This window comes from Dipodomys spectabilis, unplaced genomic scaffold (genome assembly GCF_019054845.1).
Source record: "Dipodomys spectabilis isolate Male_0828 unplaced genomic scaffold, ASM1905484v1 ptg000197l, whole genome shotgun sequence".
Lineage (NCBI taxonomy): Eukaryota > Metazoa > Chordata > Mammalia > Rodentia > Heteromyidae > Dipodomys > Dipodomys spectabilis.
Window position 1 is genome coordinate 16353955 of NW_024870874.1, and position 22258 is coordinate 16376212.

Consider the following 22258-nt stretch of genomic DNA (forward strand, 5'->3'; position numbering starts at 1 on the left):
GCACAAATAAAATAAAATAAATGGAAATAAAGAAGTTTGTGTGTATGTGCGTGTGTGTGTGTCAGTTGTGGGGCCTGAACTCTGGGCCTGGGCACTGTCCCTCAGCTCCAGCTCAAGGCTAGTTCTCTACCATTTGAGCCACAGAACAACTTCCGCCTTTTTCTGCCTATGTGGTGCTGAGGAATCGAACCCTGGGCCTCAAGCATGCAAGGCAAGCACTCTACTACTGAGCCACCTTCCCAGCCCCCCTTTTTTTTTTGTCAGTGTGGGGCTTTAATTCTGGGCCTGGGTGCTGTCACGTGAGCCACAGCACCACTTCTGGTTTTCTGGCTTTGAACTGTGACCCTCAGGTCTCAGCCTCCTAAGTAGCTAGGATTACAGGCGTGAGCCACTGATACCCAGCAGAAGCTTCTTTTTATAAAGCTATAGGTATTCTTGTATTCTTGCAGTGTGTGTGTGTGTGTGTGTTGTGTGTGATATTTTCATTTGGGCTAGGCCCTAATGAATAATTTTGAGGACACTGGAATTGGAGCATCGGAGGAAGCTTTCAGGAGGAGACTCCTCCCCAACCCCACTTTGGCCTGAGAGACCCAGAGACACTATTGGACTAAACATGAACATAAGGTCCTCCTGATTGTAGGAATTTGGGCCGCAGTAGCCAGAGGGAGAGCAGAGAGGCTGGTGTCGATGTTCCAGAAAGGTGAGAAGAGAGATGTGGCGGGTGACTGCCCTGCCAGCTGGTACAAATTATTCATGGGGTGGTATACATACTTGCTAGAAGGAACTCTGGGCTGGCCCTGAGACTAGTGTGCGACCTTGGTGAGCTCTGTTTGACCTTGAGCGAGTGGCAAATGCCATCTGCACACAAGGGACAGCACAAGTGACCCAGGACAGTGACAGTGTCCTGGGCACACCTTGCAGGACTGAGCTGCTCCCACATCCGAACTTCAGCCTTCTTCCTCATGCAGCAGGGCAGGGAATAGACAGACAACACACAGCCCAATGTACCCAAACTCATCAGAATCCCCCTCTCCCCAGACTGAGATCCAGCCCAGGGGACAGCCCTTCTCCCCAGGGACAAGCAGTTGCCTGTCTGCACGCTGCCAGGCATGATGGGTTGGTTACAGAGGCCCTGCCAGGATACTTGCCATTTCCCTTGCAAAAATGAGATTCAAATTTGCTGTGGTATTTGTGCCAGAGGAGGCAGCTGGGCACAGATGTGTTCTGGGAGGCCAGAGTAGGGGGGAGGGGCGGAGGGAGGGAGGGATGACAGCACATACCGCCAGGCTGGGCTTCTGCCTGCCCATCCCCCAGGCCATGGGAATTGAAGGTGGTCCCAGGTTTTCTTGGTATTTTCCCAGGGGCTCAAATCTACCCCAGGCGCTGGGAGCATCCAGGCTCCTTCAGGGCCCAGCTAGGAGCACGAGATGGTCTCCTGGCCGCAGCCAGTGCATGCATTAGTAATGGCCACTGATCCCCCTGGCTCTGAGCCCTGTTTCCAGAAAGGGGGGGGGGGAACCTGAGCCCCGGTGCCCCTCCCCAGACTCCACCCTCAACTGTGGGGGCATCCAATATCTCCCCAGGTCCAGCGGCTGCTGCTAAATGGAGAGAAACATAAGCAGATTATACCCCCTCCAAACTAGCTTCACATGGTCACTTCTTCCAGAAGCTTCCTCAGCTCTGTAGGAGGAGACACTCCAGGGGGCCTCTTTGGATACCTTTGGTTAGGGGGCACAGTTTCCCCTGCCCCAGGAGTGATCAGGTCTCTCTGAAGTGGGGTCCTGGTGGCTGGTCCTGCCCCAATTGTGGGGTCACAGTAAAGGGGTCCCCTGCTGGGGCCTCCTAACCAAGAAGGCTGCTGAGGACAGGATAACAGGAGGGGCAAGGGGCAGGGGGAGGGGCATATGCTGAGGACAGCCGCAGGCCGGCACTGGAGGACGCTCCTCTCCCTCCCCGGGTGGGGTGTGGGCCCTGCTGCTCTTTCTGGACCCTCCAGTCCGGGATGTCTCCCGAGGTGCCCAGGCTTGGCGGGGCCCTGTGGCCTGTCTGTGGCAGCTGCCTAGAATGGGGGAGGTTCTGGCTACCAAAATTTGCTTCTCTGGGACCCTGTAATTCTCCCCAACCTCCCAGAGATAAGACCTCCGCCTTATCCCATATCACAGAAGGAAAAACCGCGCCAGGAATTAGGCCATCAGTGAGGAAATGGAGAGGCCTGGGAGGGGAGGGAGCTTGGGGTGGGAGGGGAGGGGGCGTGGGGTGGGAGGGGAGGGAGCTTGGGGTGGGAGGGGAGGGAGCTTGGGGTGGGAGGGGAGGGGGCGTGGGGTGGGAGGGGAGGGGGCGTGGGGTGGGAGGGGAGGGGGCTTGGGGTGGGAGGGGAGGGGGCTTGGGGTGGGAGGGGAGGGAGCTTGGGGTGGGAGGGGAGGGGGCTTGGGGTGGGAGGGGAGGGAGCTTGGGGTGGGAGGGGAGGGAGCTTGGGGTGGGAGGCGATGATAGCGGAGCAAATGAGGGCTTGAGGCAGTGTGGGGACCCTGAGAAAGTGGAGGGGACAAGGAGGGGGTGTTGGGAAGACCCCACTTACAGAGAATGGCATCAGCCCAGGCCCTGTAGGTGACCAGCTGAGACTTGTGAGGGTCGGCCAGCTTCCTGCTTACCCACCCGTGGCCCTACTGTGGACTACATCTTCTGGAGACACGGCTGCCCACCTCTCTGACGGGCTGTAATGGTGTGGGTACTGTAATGGTGTGGGTACGGCGTATCCCTCTCAAACCCAGGATGAAAGTACTATGACTTTTTTTTTTTTTTTGGTGGGGGGGTCTGGTCGTGGGCCTGAACTCTGGGTCTGCGCGCTGTCCCTCAGCTCAAGGCTAGCGCTCTACCACTTGAACCACAGAGCCACTTCCAGCTTTTTTCTTGTGTGGTGCTGAAGAATCGAACCCAGGGCCTCGAGCATGCAAGGCAAGCGCTCTACCACTAAGCCACCTTCCCAGCCCCCCGGAATCTATTCATGCCCATCTATGTGGCTGTGTGCCAAGCTGCTCTTCGTGCTCTTGCCGTGATACCCACATGCCCCCCCTTCTCTCCTTCTCTCCTCTCTCTCTCTCTCTCTCTCTCTCTCTCTCTCTCTCTCTCCTCTCTCTCTCTCTCCCCTGTCTCTCCCTTCTTGTGCTAGGTCACCATATAGCCTGAGTCTCTCATCAGCTGTGGCTGCCCAGTCTTGGACTTTGGGCCTCCAGAACTGTAAGTCAAAGTAGCTCTTTATTATTTATAAAGTACGCAGGCTCAGGTATTCTGTCATAGCCACATAAAGGAGACTGTGATGTGGTGCAGGGCAGGAGCTCAGGAACAGAATGACCAGGGTGTTCTTATCTGGTAGAGGTGTGTGTGTGTGTGTGTGTGTGTGTGTATGTGTGTGTTGGTCCTGGGACTTAACTCAGGAACTAGATATTATCCCTGAGCTTTTTTTTTTTAGTCAGTCATAAGGCTTGAACTCTGGGCCTGGGCATTGTCCCTCAGCTCTTCAGCTCAAGGCTAACGCTGTACTAACTTGAACCACAACGCCACTTCTGCTTTTCTGGTGGTTTATTGGAAATTAGAGTCTCACAGACTTTCCTGCCCAGGCTGGCTTTGAACCATGATCTTCAGATCTCAGCCTTCTGAGTAGCTAGGATTACAGGCGTGAGCCACCAGCGCCTGGCTCAATTCTTTTAGAACTCAAACATTTCAAATATAGTACTTAGCACTTTTATTAAAAAGCGAAACTTTAAAGAAACTTTATGAAAATTGTATAGCCCCTTCAAAAGCAGAGAGAATGGTGTAAGGAACTCCCAGGTAAATATAACTCACTTCAGCTACTGTTCCATATAGCTCTTTTTATACCCTTCACCCACCATTGGATTATTTTGAAACAAATCCAGACATCCCATCATTTCATTCATAAAATGTAGGTTTTGAACATTATGTGCGCACGCGCGAGCGTGCGCATCGTGCCTATATATCAGATGTGTTTAATTTTTTGGCACTATTGGGGTTAAACTCAGGGTTTCTCTTGCTAGATTTCGACACTTGAGCAATGCCCTCCAGCCTTTCTTTTTTTTTGTTTTGATCCGGTCGTGGGGCCTGAACTCTGGGCCTGGGCGCTGTCCCTCAGCTCTTCAGCTCAAGGCTAGCACTCTACCACTTGAGCCACAGCACCACTTCTGGCTTTTTCTGCTTATGTGGTGCTGAGGAATCGAACCCAGGGCCTCATGTATGCAAGGCAAGTGCTCTACCACTGAGCCAACTTCTCAGCCAGTCTCCAACTCCACTTCTTGAGTAGTTGGGAATATGGCATGAGCTATCCCACCAAGCCTGATAGTGCTTATTGGTCTTTTTTTTGCTAGTCATGGTGCCTGAACTCTGGGCCTGGGCACTGTCCCTCAGCTCTTTAGCTCAAGGCTAGCACTCTACCACTTGAGCCACAGCACCACTTCCGGCTTTTTCTGCTTATGTGGTGCTGAGGAATTGAACCCAGGGCCTCATGCATGCAAGGCAAGCACTCTACTACTGAGCCACCTTCCCAGCCCCTTATTGGTCTTTTTTTGTTGTTGTTTATGAGCTGACTTGTTTCAATGTTCCAAAACCAAAAGGTCCACATGTTGTACTGGTCCAACCCCAGTTTTCTGCAAGTGAACAATGGGCCCTGCCAAAGAAAGTAACTTCCCATACTCTGCTGCAGCAAGGAGTGGCCATGCCCTTGAAGTCTGGTCAAGGTCAGGGAAGCATGGAGAGGCATCTAGGAAGACTCCTAGTTAGGAGCTATCAGCTAGGAGATGAACACCTTTAATCTCTTCTTCCTGCTACCCAGAACTAAAGATGATTTCTGGGGGCTCTAGCAACTATCTTGAACCCCACAATGACCTTGCAAATGGAAGCTAAAACTTGGATGATAAGACTGATGGTAGGATGGCAGGCAGAAAGAAAAGAGGCAACCACTCACCCACCCACCCACTCCACTGTTATTTCCATACTTTTTCCCCCTCCAGTTCCGTAGGCCCAACCCTGGGCCCTGGGTGTGTGAGGCAAGGATCTACCGCTGAGGTACACCCCCAGACTGGTCCAGTTATTATTATGTCATTATTCAAGGTTAGATTCAGTTATATATATAAACACTAAACAAATTTTCTCTGGGCGCCTGTGGCTCACATCTGTAATCCTAGCTACTTCTGAGGCTGAGGTCTGAAGGATCCCGGAAGGAAAGTCCTCGACTCTTTTCTCTGATTAATCTCAGCAAAGGAAGTGACAGCGGTAGAGCAGTAGTCTTGTTGAGTGACAGAGTTCAGGGACAGCTTCCAGGCCCAGTTCAAGCCCCACAAACGACAAAAACAAACACAAAAGTTCAAGTAGTAGCTCAAATATGATAGAAAGGATATTTCTCTCATTCAAAATATGCGTACCGGTGAGGAGGCTTAAATATTTGTTGCTGCATAATATAATAAATGATCAAGCTTGAAAGAAACATGTCCTCCCACTGGCTCCTTCTCTGAATGCTGGGCCCAGCCCAGCGCGGGGGTGGGGGTGGAGGTAAGGGGTGGGGGCTGGGGGGGGAGTGGGGGTGGGAGCCGCTCAGCTGGCCTCCCCAGGGCTGGGATCCCAAGCAGACAGAAGCCCTGGGAGCCACACTCAGGAAGGGGCCTCAGTCTCGGCTTGATCTCCCCTTTCCTCCGGCCCTGTGTGTCGGGCTCCCACCAGGAAAGCCTCTCAGGGCCCCCCACCCCGCCCAGGCCCAGCGCCCCCTCCCAGCGGGCTGCCCGACCCCCCTCCCATGCCGGGCCGCCCAGGCTGCCACTCAGCTCCAGTCCCCGCCACTCCCGCCAAGCCCCAGGTCCCAGGTCCCCTCCCACCTCCGCCCCACCCCGCAGAGCCGGCCACGACCTCGTGGGCCGCCCCTTCCCCTTCATCCGCCTCCTTCCCAGCCGGCGAGTCCCCTCCTCCGGCGTGGAGTGGCCATCCTCTTCCTCCTTCCCCTCCCCCCGCCCCGGGGAGGGGCCGTGTGTCCTGGCGGTGCACTGGCAGCGACCCTGCGGACGCTGGGGGCGCTTCTGCCCGGCCCCGCAGAAGACCGGGCACCTTCGCCCTCACCCTTCAGCGCGAAGCGCGAGCTCGGGGCGCCCTCTGGTGGTCGAGGTGGGGACTCGCCTCTCTGCCCTCACTCTTCAGCGCTTAGCGTGAGTCCCGAGCGCTCCCTGGTGGCCGAGGTGGGATCCAACTCCTCTGACCTCACCCTTCAGCGTGCACTGAGTCTGGGGCGCCCCCTGGTGGCCGAGGTGGGGACCCGCCTTTCTGCCCTCACCCTTCAGCTCTCAGCGTGAGTCCGGGGCGCCCCCTGGTGGCCGAGGTGGGGACCCGCCTTTCTGCCCTCACCCTTCAGCTCTCAGCATGAGTCCGGGGCGCCCCCTGGTGGCGAGGTAGGGACTCAGCTCTTCTGCCATCAAGCTTCAGTGCACCTCTCCTGGTGGCCAAGGTGGGGGACCTGGCACCAGACTTCCCCACACAGGTGGCAGCCTGGGCCTCCTGCCTGGGTCTCTCTGAGCCTGCAGGGGACAGGGTTTTAACCCATGGGGGCAACGGGCAGTTTGGGTTCTGCAGAGCTGTGTAACCCACAGTGACTTCTTGCGGCCTTCCACACTCCAGCCAGCAGGGCCAGTGGCTGTCATCAGGCCAAGAAGTCACCTCCCCTGGGATCCTGTGTTGTCCGGATCCCAGCTGGACTCCGATCTGGACACACCACTTGGGTCCAGGCAGGCCACAGAGCCAGCCTCCCTTGCCTGCAGAGCGCTAGGGGCCAGGGATGGTTCTAACTTCCCAAGAAAAGCTGCTCCTTCACTCTGGTGAGATTCCTTCACTTACGATCTGTCATAGGCTTTTAGTACTGCGCTGTGCAACAGGTAAGTCATAGCCCCGTGTGGCTACTGAGCACATTTTCTTCTTTCTCCCTCATTTTTAAAAATATGGTTGCTGGCCGCGGGGGGGGGGGGGGGGGGGGGGGTACTTATCTTTTCACTACATATAGTTGGCCTGATTTATGGAACTGTAATCCCTTTGTACAACTACTTAATAGCAATAAAAAAATTAAAGCAAAAATCCGTTTTCTTGCAAGACAACTTTGGTGGGGCTGTATCATTTCAAAGATTGGAAATTTAGTGTAAAAATCAATCAAGATTTAGCATCCACAGCCCAGTGCTGATGGCTCATGCTTGTAATCCTAGCTACTCAGAAGGCTATCTGAGGATCATCGTTTGGAAGCCAGCCTGGTGGGGAAGTCTGTGAGACTTTTATTTCCAATTAACTACCAATAACTTGAATTAGCACTGTGGCTCGAAGTGGTAGAGCACTAGCCTTGAGCAGAAGAGCTCAGGACAGCATCCATGTCTTGGGTTTAGGCCTCATGACTGACAAAAAAAGATGTGCTATGTGAAATACACATTAGATTTCAAGAATTAGTTTTAAAAATGCAGAATAGCTCCCTCCCCTCCCCCCGGTACTGGGGCTTGAACTCAGGACTAGCACTGCTTTTTCATTCAAGGCTGGCACTCCACCAGTTGAGCCTCCCTCCATTTCTGGCCTTTGCTGGGGCTGACTTTGAATTGTGATCCTCCACTCACAGCCTTTGGAGTAGCTAGGATTACATGTGTGAGGCACCTTGTGCCCCGTAGTTTCTCTTCTAAGAGATCAGGGTGCAGGAGAGCAGGCCTTGGCCCCACAGGCTGTCCTAGGCTCTTAAGGAATAAGGGTGCTCAGTATGTGTGGTGGCTCTAGAGATTATGGGAGTCCAAAAATTCCTCTGTGCTCTGCACTTAGGTGATGAGCAAGACCCTCCAGATACAGTGGACAGTGGACTGGAGACAATTTAGGAGACATACAGCCCCCCAAGAATTTGGGGCCAATTTCCTTTTCTAGGATCCCAGATTCCCATTTCCAGGATTGAGGTGCCTCAGGCAGGCAGTGGCAGGCCACCTGTACCTAGAAGGCAGCCAAGAGTGATGCGGGGAGATGACCAGATGAAGAGCGAGCAGGCGGATGCTGTAATGCCAGGCACCTGCCAGGTGGGAGGATCCTAGTGAGTCTATCAAAAAAAAGAAGTGGAGCTCTGCTATCTGAGCAGAAAAGCTCAGGGACAGTGTCCAGTCCCCAAGCTTAAGCTCCAGGATGAGGGGGAAAGAGAGAGAGAGAGAGAGAGAGAGAGAGAGAGAGAGAGAGAGAGAGAGAGAGAGAGAGAGAGAGAGAGAGAGAGAGATGGGGGAGGGGGAGGGGGAGAGGGAGAGGGAGAGGAAAGGGAAGAGGGAGAGAGGAGGAGCCAGGTGCCAGTGGCTGATGACTGTAATCGTAGCTATTCAGGAGGCTGAGATCTGAGGATCATGGTTCAAAAAGACTTTTTTTTTTTTTTTGGTCAGTCGTGGGGCTGAACTCTGGGCCTGGGCACTGTCCTTCAGTTCTTCAGCTCAAGGCTAGTGCTCTACCATTTGAGTCACAGTACCACTTCCGGCTTTTTCTGCTTATGTGATGCTGAGGATTGGAACCCAGGGCCTCAAGGCAAGCGCTCTACCATTGAGCCACCCTCCTAGCTCGTGACTCTTATCTCTAGTTAATTACTCAAAAACTGAAAGTGGAGTTGTGGCTCAAAGTGGTAGAACTCTAGCCTTATATAAAAAGAGCTCAGGGACAGCACCCAGGCCCCGAGTTCAAGCCCCATAACAGACAAAAAAAGAAAAAAAGCTGGAGCATGGCCCAAATCGTAATGGTAGTTCACTTACCTCGCGAAGTGGGGGGAAAGGTACTATCTTGTGTAGGATGAACAGAATGACGAGTCAGGTGACCCATACCTCTTCCTCTTCCTAAGCTGACAACAGATACTCTCAATGAACTCCCAAAGCTCCGTGGGTATGTAAACTAATGACTGTCTTGAAAACTTGCTCTCAGGGTTTCTACAGCATCCTCAGCAGAATTGGATATGGTCTCTGGTGCTGCTGTTGGGGTATGAAGTTCTGAGACTGTCAGTCACAAGCCACTAGTCTACGGGACTCACTGCAGAGCCGAGTGCCCAAGGCTCACAGAATGCCAAGCAGGAGCTCAAGATGACAGAGGAAAGACCTAGAACTCACAGCTCCAGCACCTAGCCCACTGGCTGAGGGTGTAGTGAGGGCCAATTACAACAAAGAAGTGAATGCTTCTGAGCACTGGAGGAGCCAACGGTAGCATAAGAGTAGCCTTAGGAGGCCTTCCCTTCAACCCCCAACAGCAAGATAAGAAGCTGCAGTCCTGAAGACTGTATCGCACTGGAGAGAGGAACAATGTCTGGAGCGATGGGAGGAAACAGTGAGGTGGTGGAAACCACCAGACAACTCCCTTTGTCTCAGGGGCATAACAAAAGCACAGCAGACTGGGCATTGTCGCCATCTGGTGGCCACTTAGGGGATGTGCTCTGGGAAGGAACGCCGTTGCTGGTCCAGAGCAGTGATGTGTCCTCTCCATCCAAGGTAGAGCAGAGCTTGGCACTTGGCACACAGGTTCTTGTTGGCTGGTGGGGCAGTCCCCACAGGAGGCTTCACCGCCTGTGAACTCCAGGCCAAGTGGCCAATAGGATGCAGTAGGTTTAGGGGGAGGGATGACTTCCCCACCCCGCAACTTCATAGAAAAGGACAGCTTTGCGAGACTCCTATGCGAAAGTCACTAGCCCCTGATTTAGTTAGCGGGTCTTTGGTTAACCACTGCCTGAGGGTGACACTTGCTTTTTAACTCATCCTGAGAAGGGCTCAGGAGTCAGGAGAACAGACGGAACTTAAAGAATGGGCTCAAGAGTCAGAATGGGGGCTCTCATCTTATTGACCAAGACCCAGCCATGTGCTAAGGTATATACACATTTTATTTAAAAAAGTTTACAGTTTTCATTATACACAACTATTAAGAGGTTATAGTCAGAGGAGGCATTGTCTGGTGACAGACGTGCCCACTAGATCACCACAATGCAAGGAGTAAGGTGGAAGGGAGGAGACAGGGCAAAGGAAAAAAAGCAGTGAAAAGCTTAGATCTCAATTAAGGGCTAGTAGATCCCTTTTATCTTTTCAAGTATCACACAATATGTACCAAATACAATCAGTAAATAGTGGCCATTTCTTCCCAAACTCTCAGCCAAGGCCAGAACCCTGGCCCTTCCTCAGGAGAGTGGAGATCTGCACACCAAGGCTAACTCCGCCCCAGTGGGTCTTTATTCAGCCCTAAGGGGATGGCCAAGGTGTTCAGTGGCCAGAGAAAGTATAACATGGATTCAGAAGTCCAAAGAAATGCAGCTTTTATGCCCACTCAGAAACAATTTGATTTCTCCACAAAGCTGTGAGCCCAGTTAGGAATTTGATGAAACGGAAAAAAAAAATCTCTTTGCTAACTTTTGTAAATGGCCTTCACTTCTGAGTCATTCCAATCTAGAAGGACCAGATGCCATTGAAAATAAAACATCAGTTCCCAAACCTGACCCCATGGAGGCTAGCAGAGGATCTGACATGATTCTCAGCTATCTCAAAAAAAATAAATAAATAAAGCAAGCATCAGACCAAGGCTCACTGGAGCCCTTTGGAGAGCAAACTATGTTTGAAAGTTCGAAGGAGCTTGTATCAAGCCAGTCGGCAATTTAGAATAGCCTGTGAAGTGGATGAAAATCATTAGTACTGTAGAGTATATGGAAACTTCCAATCACTTTCTTGCTAGTATTAAGATGCTGGTTGAAACCACAAGTAAACTCAAGGGCAGTAATGAGATTCTGGACAAAAAAAAAAAAAAAAGCCACAATGTCAGGGTCTAGGCTGGGCACCACTTGGATACCACCCACTGGCCAATGCTGGACTTCTGGAAGGCTAGGGCAGTAGATTCTGTGCTGCTGGCTATTCTACCTTGCGTGTTGTTTGTCAACAGCATGAGCTCAGTCATCTGAATTGGAGCAAAAGAATGGCTCATGTTGGTAAATCAAAGGTGGGACCTCAAAAACAATGGGTGCTAGGAGAGGCAAACTGGCAGCAGCAGCTCTGAAGAGCTCCAGAGGGCTCAGCCTTCTGGGGCTCTAGAAGCCTCTGCTGCAAGGGAAGGCTATATCTAAGACGGGGCCCAGAGCCCCAGGGAGGCTGCCTCCCAGAGGCCCAATGGTAGTCTGATCTCCTAGTCTCACCTTGCCCAGGAACAGGGAAGAGTTAGAAAGGTATAGCAGTCAGTTTCTTAGTGAAGAAAAGGCCTAGAACATGCATGGAACCATATTAGTGCCCAGAAAAGAGAAGGTACAGTGTGATTTGGAGAGTCACAGGAGCTTCCAGTGCTGAGAGGCCTGGTCACACCTCTGTCACCCACTTGGATGGATGTGCATATGCACGCCGCAGCCACACTGAGCAGTGGCCTCCCTCCGTCTTCACGTGGGAGTTCTACAGAACTCAGAGCCATTGCCGCTGGAGCTCTGGGAGGCGAGAAGGCTGATGTGTTTTTATGGGAGCAAAGTGGATTTCATGAGGGACAGAGCTGTGGCAATACTGCTCACAGATCTGGGAACTTGGTTAAACTAGGTTTAGATTTTTTTGGACAAGATCAAGTGCAATTATCTGGACTTTTTTTTTTTGAAAGGTAATTAGAACACTATTGTTTATACAATATTGAAAAAATACATTTTTTTATTGTTTGAATTCAAATCACCACCCAGCACTTCAAGCCTACCTAGTAGCACCTACAGTGAAGGTTACAGCACAGGCAAACTGCTAAAGCAGCAGGGAAGCAAGTGACAGTGCTGCCAGAGACCCTCCCGCCCCCAAAGCAATGAGAAGACAGCGCCACAGGTAAAAGTACACCATCACATGTTAAATAGTTAATATTACCCTCTCAACAAGCCACCAATGCTCAGAGAACTCAGCACAGTTACTAACCACAGCCCTACAGAACTTCACGTTTTCAACAACCTTTTGCTTCATGCCCGTAATTAACATCAAATAAGCAAATTCTTTGTCTTTTTATTTAGGAAAATAATCATGCTAAAAGCAAGTTGTATTCTATATAGATTTTCAAAGAAAAGATTGATTGTGCTTTTTGAATTAAAAAAGATAGGGTATCTTCCAACCTCATTGACCTAAACCTTGTGGAATATAGTACTTCTAAACTAAAAACACACATCAAAAAGAAAAGTTATCCCAGAGGGACAGTTCAGAAGTTGTCTTTAGAAGGTTTTAGGATTGGCTAATTCTGCTATTGTCCCACTGGCTGTGGCAAAAATAATAGAGCTCTGCCTAAAATGTCTCCAGTTCCCTCCAGATTCCGCAGGCAACACTCAGACGACCTGGGTGCAGGTTAGCTGAGCAAAGCCTGGACCAGCAGCAGGCATGAAAACTGTCTCACTTGCTCTATGTATGCACACGAGACAAGTGTCCTTCCCTCCCTCCCTCCCCCTCTCACTGTATCCTGTCTCCAATCCCTTCTCTCTAGTCAAACTCAGAAGCAAGCTGGTTTTTCCCCAAATCGAGCCACTTTGAGTACAAGATGTCTATTTGTTTCAATTATTACTCAGTGTAAATTACAAATACATGTTTTCACTTCTACAAGCAGATGATGGCCAGGCTAACCCAGGAGTAGCAGCCGGAGGGAAAACAAAACCCACACATGAAGGAGAGTGCCTCAGGCCTTATGTTTACCAGTCAGGTCGTCTCCTGGCATCTAATGGTCCACTAAGAGGCTTGACCAGAGAGGAGGCTGTCTCTTGGTAGGGCAAGATTAAATTCATAACCTAAGCACAATTCACACAAATTAAAAAAGAAACAACAAAACAAAACAACCCAATCAAACAAGAAACCCCCTCCAGTTTAAAGCTTTTATCCAGGGTAGTGGTCTCCAACGGGCCCAACACCAGATCAGGATGAGTTTCGCTTCTTCCCGTCACTTTTCTCCTCCTGTCCTATCCTCTCAAAAATGGTCTGGATGATAAGCTGCACCCACAGAAAAAGAATCAGGATCAGAGAACAATTCCCAAAAGTTCTCCAAAGCAAAAAACACTGTGGCTGCAGGTCTAGTAGCATGAAGGGCAGGAATCTACACATAAAAATGTACTCAAAACCCAAGTCAAAAAATATTTTTAAGTTTCATTTTTCCAATTAACTCCCTGTTTTGCACTGCTGCTCCACAGAAACGGGCCCCCAGGCCTCACAGGAGAAACAGCTGATTCGCACATGGCTGGCTCTACATGCTCCCAAAGCAGGCCTCTTCCTCCCCAATTTTTTCCTTTCCACTCTGAAAAAGCACTATTCTATCTTCATCCAAGAGCTGGTAGGTTTGGTGTGTTTCTTTGGAACCATCGATAAAGAAGCAACTTGTGTTAAGTTTCACTCATGTCTAAGTATCAGAGTGGCTATTTCTTTTGACAGTTCAGCAGCACACAGACTGACTTGGCCAATGGACTTATGAATGCATGCATTCGGACCGCATATTGCTACCAAAATGGAATGTGGGAATATGCTATGCACCTCAGGTTGAGAAATGACCAAGAAATCAAGATCTAAAGGGTGATATATAATATATATATATCAATGCTATTATTCATAAAAACCTTGTTTAGTAATAAAAAAAATTGCTTTGTTTAAATATGAATATTATAGTCTGCTTCTCATGGTTAGGAAATAATAGTCTTTCTGAAAAGCAGGTGCTTTTTCTACTACAACTCCATGTCCTGGGCTTCATCTTCCGAAAAGTCAGACATAGAACTCTCTGACGAGCTGTCGCCAGTGCCCTCTTCCTGTTCCTTCAGGGCCTCCTCCGTTGCATATTTCTGGATGTACTCTGTACAAGGGGTAGGAGGAAGAAAACACAGAGAGTAAGTAGACAGACATGTGCTTCAGGTTAAAAATCTCTCTCCAGGCAAAGGTAACAAGAATGCACCAAAGCTAAGGGTAACTACACGGACCAGGGAAGGACATCTAGGATGGGCAACATAGAAAGCCCGACTTGCTGAGTGTAACCTGTGTGTCACCAGTCTGGAACTCTGCAATGGCAAGAGAGACGACACCTTACGCTTTTCACTTTCTGTGCTAAGTTCCAAAGAGATAGCAGATATGATGGTACTTATCTGTGATGCCAGCACTCAAGAGGCAGGAGGACTGTTAGCTTTAGACCAGCCTGGGCTTCTTAGGGGGGCTTCCCAGATAGAAGAGGACTGGTTAAGATTCCACAGTAATGTATCAGGACCTCCTATGCTTCTCAGACTTGTAGTTGTATAGCGGTGGCTAGCCTAGATCTATTATTTTAGGAAGACACTTTAATCTGCACGGATTCTGCTTGTGGGGTTTTAAAGGGACCAGAGAAAGCCACTGTCTGCTCATCAAGAATAGCTGCTATCTGGAGGCACATGGGCTCTGAGTGGTTCTATCATGTATTATTTACCTTAAGATTTATGCTGCTGTAGCCTAGGTTGAAAAACAATTTAAGAACTGCTGAATAAACTTGTTTCCTGAAGCGCACACTGTTTCTATCACCAATAGGATATGATGAGATAGATGGTGGCAATCCCATTAGGAATGCAAGCTGCACTGTCTATGGAGTGGCAGGGGCTATAATTTAGAGGCTGACAAATGACCATAGGCTGCCAAAGCTGAGGAGCTAGCACAGGGGTCTAGCTAAAAATGTTTCTCTCTTTTTTTTTTTTTTTTTGTCGGTCGTGGGGCTTGAACTCTGGGCCTGGGCGCTGTCCCTCAGCTCTTCAGCTCAAGGTGAGCGCTCTACCACTTGAGCTACAGCGCCACTTCTGGTTTTCTGGTGGTTTATTGGAGATAGGAGTCTCACGGTCTCTCCTGCCCGGGCTGGCTTTGAACCGTGATCCTCAGATCTCAGCCTCCTGAGTAGCTAGGATTACAGGCGTGAGCCACCAGCGCCCGGCTTTTTTTTTTGTTGTTGTTGGTCGTGGGGCTTGAACTCTGGGCCTGACCGCTATCCCTGTACTCTTTAGCTCAAGGCTAGCGCTCTACCACTTGAGCTACAGTGCTACTTCCAGTTTTCTGGTGGTTTATTGGAGATAAGAGTTTCATGGACTTTCCTGCCCGGGCTAGCTTTGAACCGTGATCCCCAGATCTCAGCCTCCTGAGTAGCTAGGATTACAGGCATGAGCCACCGGCGCCCGGCTCCGTTTCCCACAATTTCTTTACAAACTTTGCACATGTGAGACTTATAGCCCCTATTAGTTTATTATAAATTTAAAAAATTTATGATGAGATCATGAAATAAAACCTCTAGGTTTTATTTGGGTTGATTAAAGCCTTAGGAATTGCTTCTTGCATAGGAGTTGCTGCATATCAATTTTTTCTTTTCGCCCTAGGAGGGGGGTACTGTTTTTGGGGCTTGAACTGAGAGACTAGGAGCTGTCCCTGAGCTTTTTGCTCAAGGCCAGTGCTGTACTACTTGAGCCAGAGCTCCACTTCTGGCTTTTTGGTGGCTAGAATCTCATAGATTTTCCTGCCCAGGCAAGCTTGGCACAGTGATCCTCAAATCTACACCTGAGTAGCTAGGCTTATAGGTGTGAGCTACCAGTGCTCGGCTTTGACATTGCTTTTGACACTATGACACTGCCAGCTTTCTTCAGTATACGCAAGGAAACAAATTTACAAAGTGCTTACTCAGGAGAGGCTTTTCTGGAGTTGTGAAAAGAACAGCAAGGTCACTAGTGAGGAGAAAGAGACACAAGGCAGTAAGAGCTGGGAGAGGGAGAAAGGGAGAGGAGGAGGAGATGGAGAGGGAACAGGAAATGGGGAGGGAGGAGGAGAGTGGGAGAAGGAAAAGGAGAGAGGGAGGAAGGGTGAGGAGGAGGGAGGGAGAAGAGGGAGGGAAGGAGAGAGAAAGAGAATGTGGATAGAAGTAGTAGGGTTGGAAACATGTGAAAGGAATCAGCAGAGGGCCCAAGGAGGCAGTGTAACCAGCCTGCTAGCTGCAGTGCGGGACAGGCTACCCCAGTGGAAATGCTTAGCTTCATCCAATGTCTGAGACACAAAAACAACATTAAGAGAGGACTATATTTGTCTTCTTGAAAAATACCTAAAGCAGAATAGAGGGGTTTTATATAGGTAAGTGGTAAATATGTGGAATTAAGTTGTTCTATGGTTTTCTGTAGGTTTGAAACCACTAAGAGCCAACAGGAGCAGATAAATGAAACTCTGAAAATGGGGTGATTCAAGAGTGCAGATTGAGGAGGGGAGTAAGTCTGAGAAATAATCAGGAGGGACACGTCTAGTTTCCTGTAGGGATAAAGATGAGAGGTTACATAAAGGCACAGTAGGAAGCAGGGCTGAACTCAGGTTTGATGGCCACAGTTCTCTTAGACTATTAAGGAAGACAAAATGACCGCCAAGATGATTATTTCAGAAAGCTAGAGCTCCCTCAATTACAGCCAGTCATTCTAAGCCAAATGTAGGTAGGGCTCTTTGTAGCAGGACTAGAGCAGATATGCATTAAAATAGTGCTTATGGTAAACTGCTGGGGCATATATATTGAACATAAAAACTACAGAAACACATTCTATTGAGATATCTGTGGCTTGTAGATGCTGCTAAGTAATTCCTATGTCAAAAAAAAATTTTTTTTTCTTTTTGTTGGTTGTGGGCCTGAACTCTGGGCCTGGGCGCTGTCCCTCAGCTCTTCAGCTCAAGGCTAGCACTCTACCACTTGAGCCACAGCACCACTTACGGGTTTTTCTGCTTATGTGGTGCTGAGGAATGGAACCCAGGGCCTCAGGCATGCAAGGCAAGCGCTCTACCACTGAGCCACCTTCCCAGCCCCTGTCAAAATTTTAACATAATTCCATAACAACTTTAGCTGAAATTAGCTTCTTTTTTCTTAGAATATATAGTGGTCTAGGATGAGATTAAAGTACATAAGTTAGATATTAATTTGCAAAGCATTTGAGACTTAAGTAAATTAATTTCAGATTTCTACTATATCTAAACAAAAACACCCAACAATATCCTATAGAGGCCTGAGAAGAATAAGGAAAGAAACAGAGGGAAATTATTATTCAATAAGTAGCCCTCAATGCTCCTGTATCTCTTGTACTTGAACAGTTAGGAGTGACAACTATTATATTTGGGGCTGGGAAGGTGGCTCAGTGGTAGAGCGCTTGCCTTGCATGCTAGAGGCCCTGGGTTCGACTCCTCAGCACTACATAAGCAAAAAGAAAAAAGCCGGAAGTGGCGCTGTGGCTCAAGTGGTAGAGTGCTAGCCTTGAGCTGAAGAGTTGAGGGACAGCGACCAGACCCAGAGTTCAGGCCCATGACCGGACCAAAAAAAAAAAAAAAAAAAAAGAGTGACGACTAAGGCATTCAAGTGCTGCTCATAAAATACTTCTATTTGCCATTTCTTGCAAATACACCTTTAAGGGGCCACACCTTCTGAGGAAGTGGTGTTGTGGATTCTGTGCCGAACACCTAAGCAGACTAAGTACATATTCAATGACTTGTTTTGAGTCCCTTTTTTTTGTGGAATTGTTTTATAGACTTGTTCACTATGAAGGGTTTCAAATATACAGAGGGCTGGGGGATGTAGCTTCAGTGATAAGATTGTTGATTTGAACTGCATTCCTCAGATCTCAGCCTTCTGAGTAGCTAGGATTACAGGTGTGAACCACCAGAGCCCAGCAGGAGGACTGTATTTCAAAGCTAGTCCAAACAAAGGTTCACTGAGCCACTCTCCCAACCAATAAAAAGCTGGGTGTGGTGGTATGTCCCACTACTTGGGAAGCATTAATAGAAGATCATGGTTCAGGCTGGCTTGGGCAAAAAAAAAAAGTCCCTAAAGCAAAATAAGGGCTAGAGATGTGGCTTAGCAGTAGAGTATCTGCCTGGCAAACATGAGGGCAAGTTTAAATCCTAGTATTCCCACCCCCTAAAAAAAAAAAGAAAAAAGGAAAGAGAGCATTGTCCCTGAGCTGCTTTTTTATTTTTTGCTCAAAGCTAGCACTCTACCACTTGAGCCACAGTGCCTCTTCTGGCCTTTTCTATTTATGTGGTACTGAGGAATCAAACCCAGGGTTTCACGCATGCTAGGCAAGCACTCTAGGACTAAGCCATGGTCCCAGCCCAAAAGAAAGGTTTTAAATGAGATATTTAAGTTCTTCTGATCCCTCTTTTATGTGCCTCTTAAGTGCCTTGTTACCTTTAATTTTCTGCTTGTATTCTTCTGGTCGGTGGAGGTACATGGCTGCAGCATCACCATTGAGAGGATCTATGGGGTTAGGATAGGCCAACAACTGGGGCAGGAAGGACTCAAATATATTGGTAAGATCTAGAAAAACAAACAGAAACACTTACTGCCTGGAGACATTCAAGTTCACATAAATTCACTTGAATTCAGCAGTCAACTCTGCTTACCTTCTTAGATACCTGACTACACATGGATGATTTTCCCTAACAGTATGCTTTACTACACATGACTTACATTACATATTCTCACTTCAATACAACTGGATTTCTAAAAATGTATATTTCATTTGAAGAATTAGATTAAGATATGTCTGATATTTTCTATGAAGGACAATTTTCCCCACTTCTCTTACTTTTGTTGTTGAATTGCTAGGAACTAAATCCAGAGCCTTGTGCATGCTAGGCAAGCACTGTACTATTGAACTATACCAGCCCATGTTTTTTCCCCGGTTTGAATTCATTTCTTGTGTTCACGCGCGTGTGTGCGTGCGTGTCTGTTTGTGTGTGTGTTTGTACTGGGGCTTGAACTCATGGCCTGAGCAAAACTCAGTTTTGCTCAAGGCTAATGCTGTATCAGTGAGCCACTACTCCACTTTCAGCTTTTTGGTAGTTTAACTGGAGATAAGAGTTCCTTGGACTTTCCTGACAGGGCTGACTTTGAACCCAAATCCTCCAATCTCAGCTTCCTGAGTAGCTAGGATTACAGGTGTGAGCCACCAGTGTACCATCTCATTTTTCAAACTGATAATTTGGAAATACTATGTACACTACTAATTAAAATTTATGCCCCAATACTCTACAGCCCCCTGTATTCCTAGAAAATGAGTTCGTGATCTTCTATGACTTTCAAAACCTCCACTCTAAAAAGTATTCAGGTATCAGACCTTAAAATAATTGGACAAATTTTTAAAGGACTCAACATTTAACTTTTGTTTTCATTTCATTTTTTTTTCCCCCTTTGGCTAGTCCTGGAGCTTGAACTCAGAGCATGGGCACTGTCCTTGATCTGCTTTTCCTCAAGGCTAGCACTCTACCCTTGAGCCACAGTGTCACTTCTGGCTTTTTCTGTTTATGTGGTGCTGAGGAATTGAACGCAGGGGTTCATGCATGCTAGTTAAGCACTCTACCACTAAGCCACATTCCCAGCCCTTGTTTTCGTTTTTTAAAATTTTATCCCCCCGCCCCCAGCATCACTCCCCTCCCACCTCCACAACTATCCTTCCCCCAACTTGTTTTCATTTCTTTTGGGAGACAATCTCATTATGTAGATCAGGTTGGCCTCAAACTCTTTCTTTTGTCTGTCCTGGGGCTTGAACTCTGGGCCTGAGCATTGTTCCTGAGCTCTTCAGCTCAAGGCTAGTGCTCTGCCATTTTGAGCTATAGCATAGCACCATTTCTGGTTTTCTGGTGGTTAACTAGAGAACCACAATTCTCAGATCTCAGCCTCCTAAGTAGCTAGGATTACAGGCGGGAACCACTGGCGACCAGCCAGCTTCAAATTCTTTTTTTTTTTTTTGTCAGTTGTGAGGCCTAAATTCTGGGCCTGGGCGCTGTCCCTCAGCTCTTCAACTCACAGCTAGAGCTCTACCACTTGAGCCACAGCACCACTTCTGGCTTTTTCTGCTTATGTAGTGCTGAGGAATCGAACCCAGGGCCTCATGCATGCAAGGCAAGCACTCTACCACTGAGCCACCTTCCCAGCCCAGTCTCAAATTCTTAATCCTTCCTAAATGCTGAGATTGTAGGCATGAAATTTCATTGACAATTTCTTTCCTCCTCCCTCCCCCTCCCCAGAAAACTTATTTCCTCTAAATATGTCTTTTCTCAATTTATACACATTTGAAATACCTCATAAAACATGGCAAGTGAAGCTGAGTATGGTGGTACATATACTTGTGATTCCAGCATTCTGGAGGCTGAAGCAGGAGGATGGAGCTAGAGGCCAACCTAAGTTACACAGTGAAATAATTTCTCAAAAGATAAATTAAAAAAATAAAAACACTGAAAATTCAAGTTTTTCTCCCTTTAATTTTGGGTGAGTGAATTACTAAGGCAGTGACAGAAACAGTGTCATCCCAGAGGAGACAGGGATAACAGCTGTATTAATATCAATATTAGTTATAACAATGGCAACAGATAATCACTTTAGTGGCATTAAAGTACAAGCCAGGTTTTTATAAAAACAAGACAGGTCTTGCTATGTAGGCCAAGCTGCCCTTGAACTCTCATCCTTTGCCTCGGGCCTTTCTAGTGTTGAGATTACAGGTGTGTGTACCATGGCCAGTTTTTTTTTTTTGTAGGTTGTGGAGGCTGAACTCTGGGCCTGGGCTCTGTCCCTCAGCTCTTCAGCGCAAGGCTAGAGCCCTACCACTTGAGCCACAGTGCCACTTCCAGCCTTTTTCTGCTAATGTGGTGCTGAGGAATCGAACCCAGGGCCTCAAGCATGCAAGCCAAGCACTCTACCACTGAACCACCTTCCTAGCCCCCATGGCCAGTTTAGTCAGGTATTTTTTTTTCTCTCCCTTCTCTCAATGCTAGTATTTACCACTTGAGACACAGTTCCACTACTGACTTTTCTGTGTGTGTTAATCAGACATAAGAGTTTAACAGACTTGGGCTGGGATGGTGGCTCAGTGGTAGAGTACTTGCCTTGCATGCATGAGGTCTTTTTTATTATTTTTTTGTCGGTTGTGGGCCTTGAACTCTGGGCCTGGGCTCTGTCCCTCAGCTCTTCAGCTCAAGGCTAGAGCTCTACCACTTGAGCTACAGCACCATTTCCAGTTTTCTGGTGGTTTATTGGAGATAAGTGTTTCACAGACTTTCCTGACTGGGTTGGCTTTGAAATGCCATCCTCAGATCTAAGCCTCCTGAGTAGCTAGGATTACAGGCGTGAGCCACCAGCGCCCAGCTAACGCATGAGGTCCTGGGTTCAATTCCCTAGCACACATAAATGGGAAAAAAAAAAAAGCAGGAAGTGGCGCTGTGGCTCAAGTGGTAGAGCACTAGCCTTGAGCTGAAGAGCTCAGGGACAGTGGAGGCCCCATGACAGACAAAAAAAAGTTTCACAGACTTCCCTGCCTGGGCTGGCTTTGAGCTGCAATCTTTATATCTCAGCTTCTTGAGTAGCTAGGATTACAGGCATGAGCCACTGTCGCCTGACTTAGTCAGGCACTCTTGTCAAACTTGTTCCCCCCTCCCCTCATTTTTCTCCTACTTTCCCTCTCCTCCATTCTCCGCCCGCGTGGTACAGATCATTTCCAACATATTGTCTTGTGTATACCGCTGTTGCATTGGCTTCCCTGAAACCTTGTCCTTTGTCTCACCATTCTGTTTTTCCCCTTCCCTTCCCTAATTCAAATAAACGTATATACAATACTAGGATACCAAAATCAAATACAGTGACAACAGGGGATATACCACAGGGGGAAGAACATACAAAAGAAACAAAAAAAAAAAAATCACATAGTACATTAAAAGCAGAAAACAACAAAGAAAAACCTCATGTCCATGGTCTTGGAGTTCATTTCACTTAGCATCATCTTATATGGTCATATGTACATAGCTATTGAACTATTCTGCTCATCTGCTAAGATTATCCTAGACATATACCATGGGACCTATATTTCTTTGGGTCTGCTTACTTTAATATAATTTTTTCCAAACCTTTTCATTTCCTTACAAATGGGGTGGTGTCATTCTTTCTTGATCCATTCATCTACTGAGGGGCATCTGGGTTGGTTCCATATTTTAGCTATGGTGAATAATGCTGTGATAAACATAGTTATGCTGGTAGCTTTAGTATGGCCTTGTTTGTGATCTTCTGAGTAAATGCCCAGAAGTAGGATTGCTGGGTCATAGGGGAGCTCTATGGGTAGTCTTTTGAGGAACCTCTCTACTGCTTTCCAGAGTGGTTGAACAAGTTTACATTCCCACCAACAGTGCAGTAGCGTTCCCATTACAGGAGGAATAGGAGAAAGTCTAGGGCTCCTTGGCACAGGCTGAATTTTCTTAATAAAGACCCAGATACACAA

The 22258-nt window shown here is 48.1% G+C and overlaps 1 protein-coding gene across 2 annotated transcripts in view; it reads right to left on the reverse strand.

Annotated features, from left to right (window-relative positions):
- Positions 1 to 9880: 9880 nt before the first annotated feature.
- Positions 9881 to 22258, reverse strand: part of Ube2h (ubiquitin conjugating enzyme E2 H) — a 94644-nt gene continuing 82266 nt past the window's right edge. For both annotated transcript variants that reach the window (XM_042695887.1, XM_042695886.1), the window contains 2 exons: positions 18181 to 18309; positions 9881 to 13827 (listed from right to left, as the gene is read on the reverse strand). In XM_042695887.1, the coding sequence (XP_042551821.1) occupies positions 13703 to 13827; positions 18181 to 18309 (254 nt within the window). In that variant the 3' untranslated portion in view covers positions 9881 to 13702. The remainder of the gene's footprint in view (positions 13828 to 18180; positions 18310 to 22258) is intronic.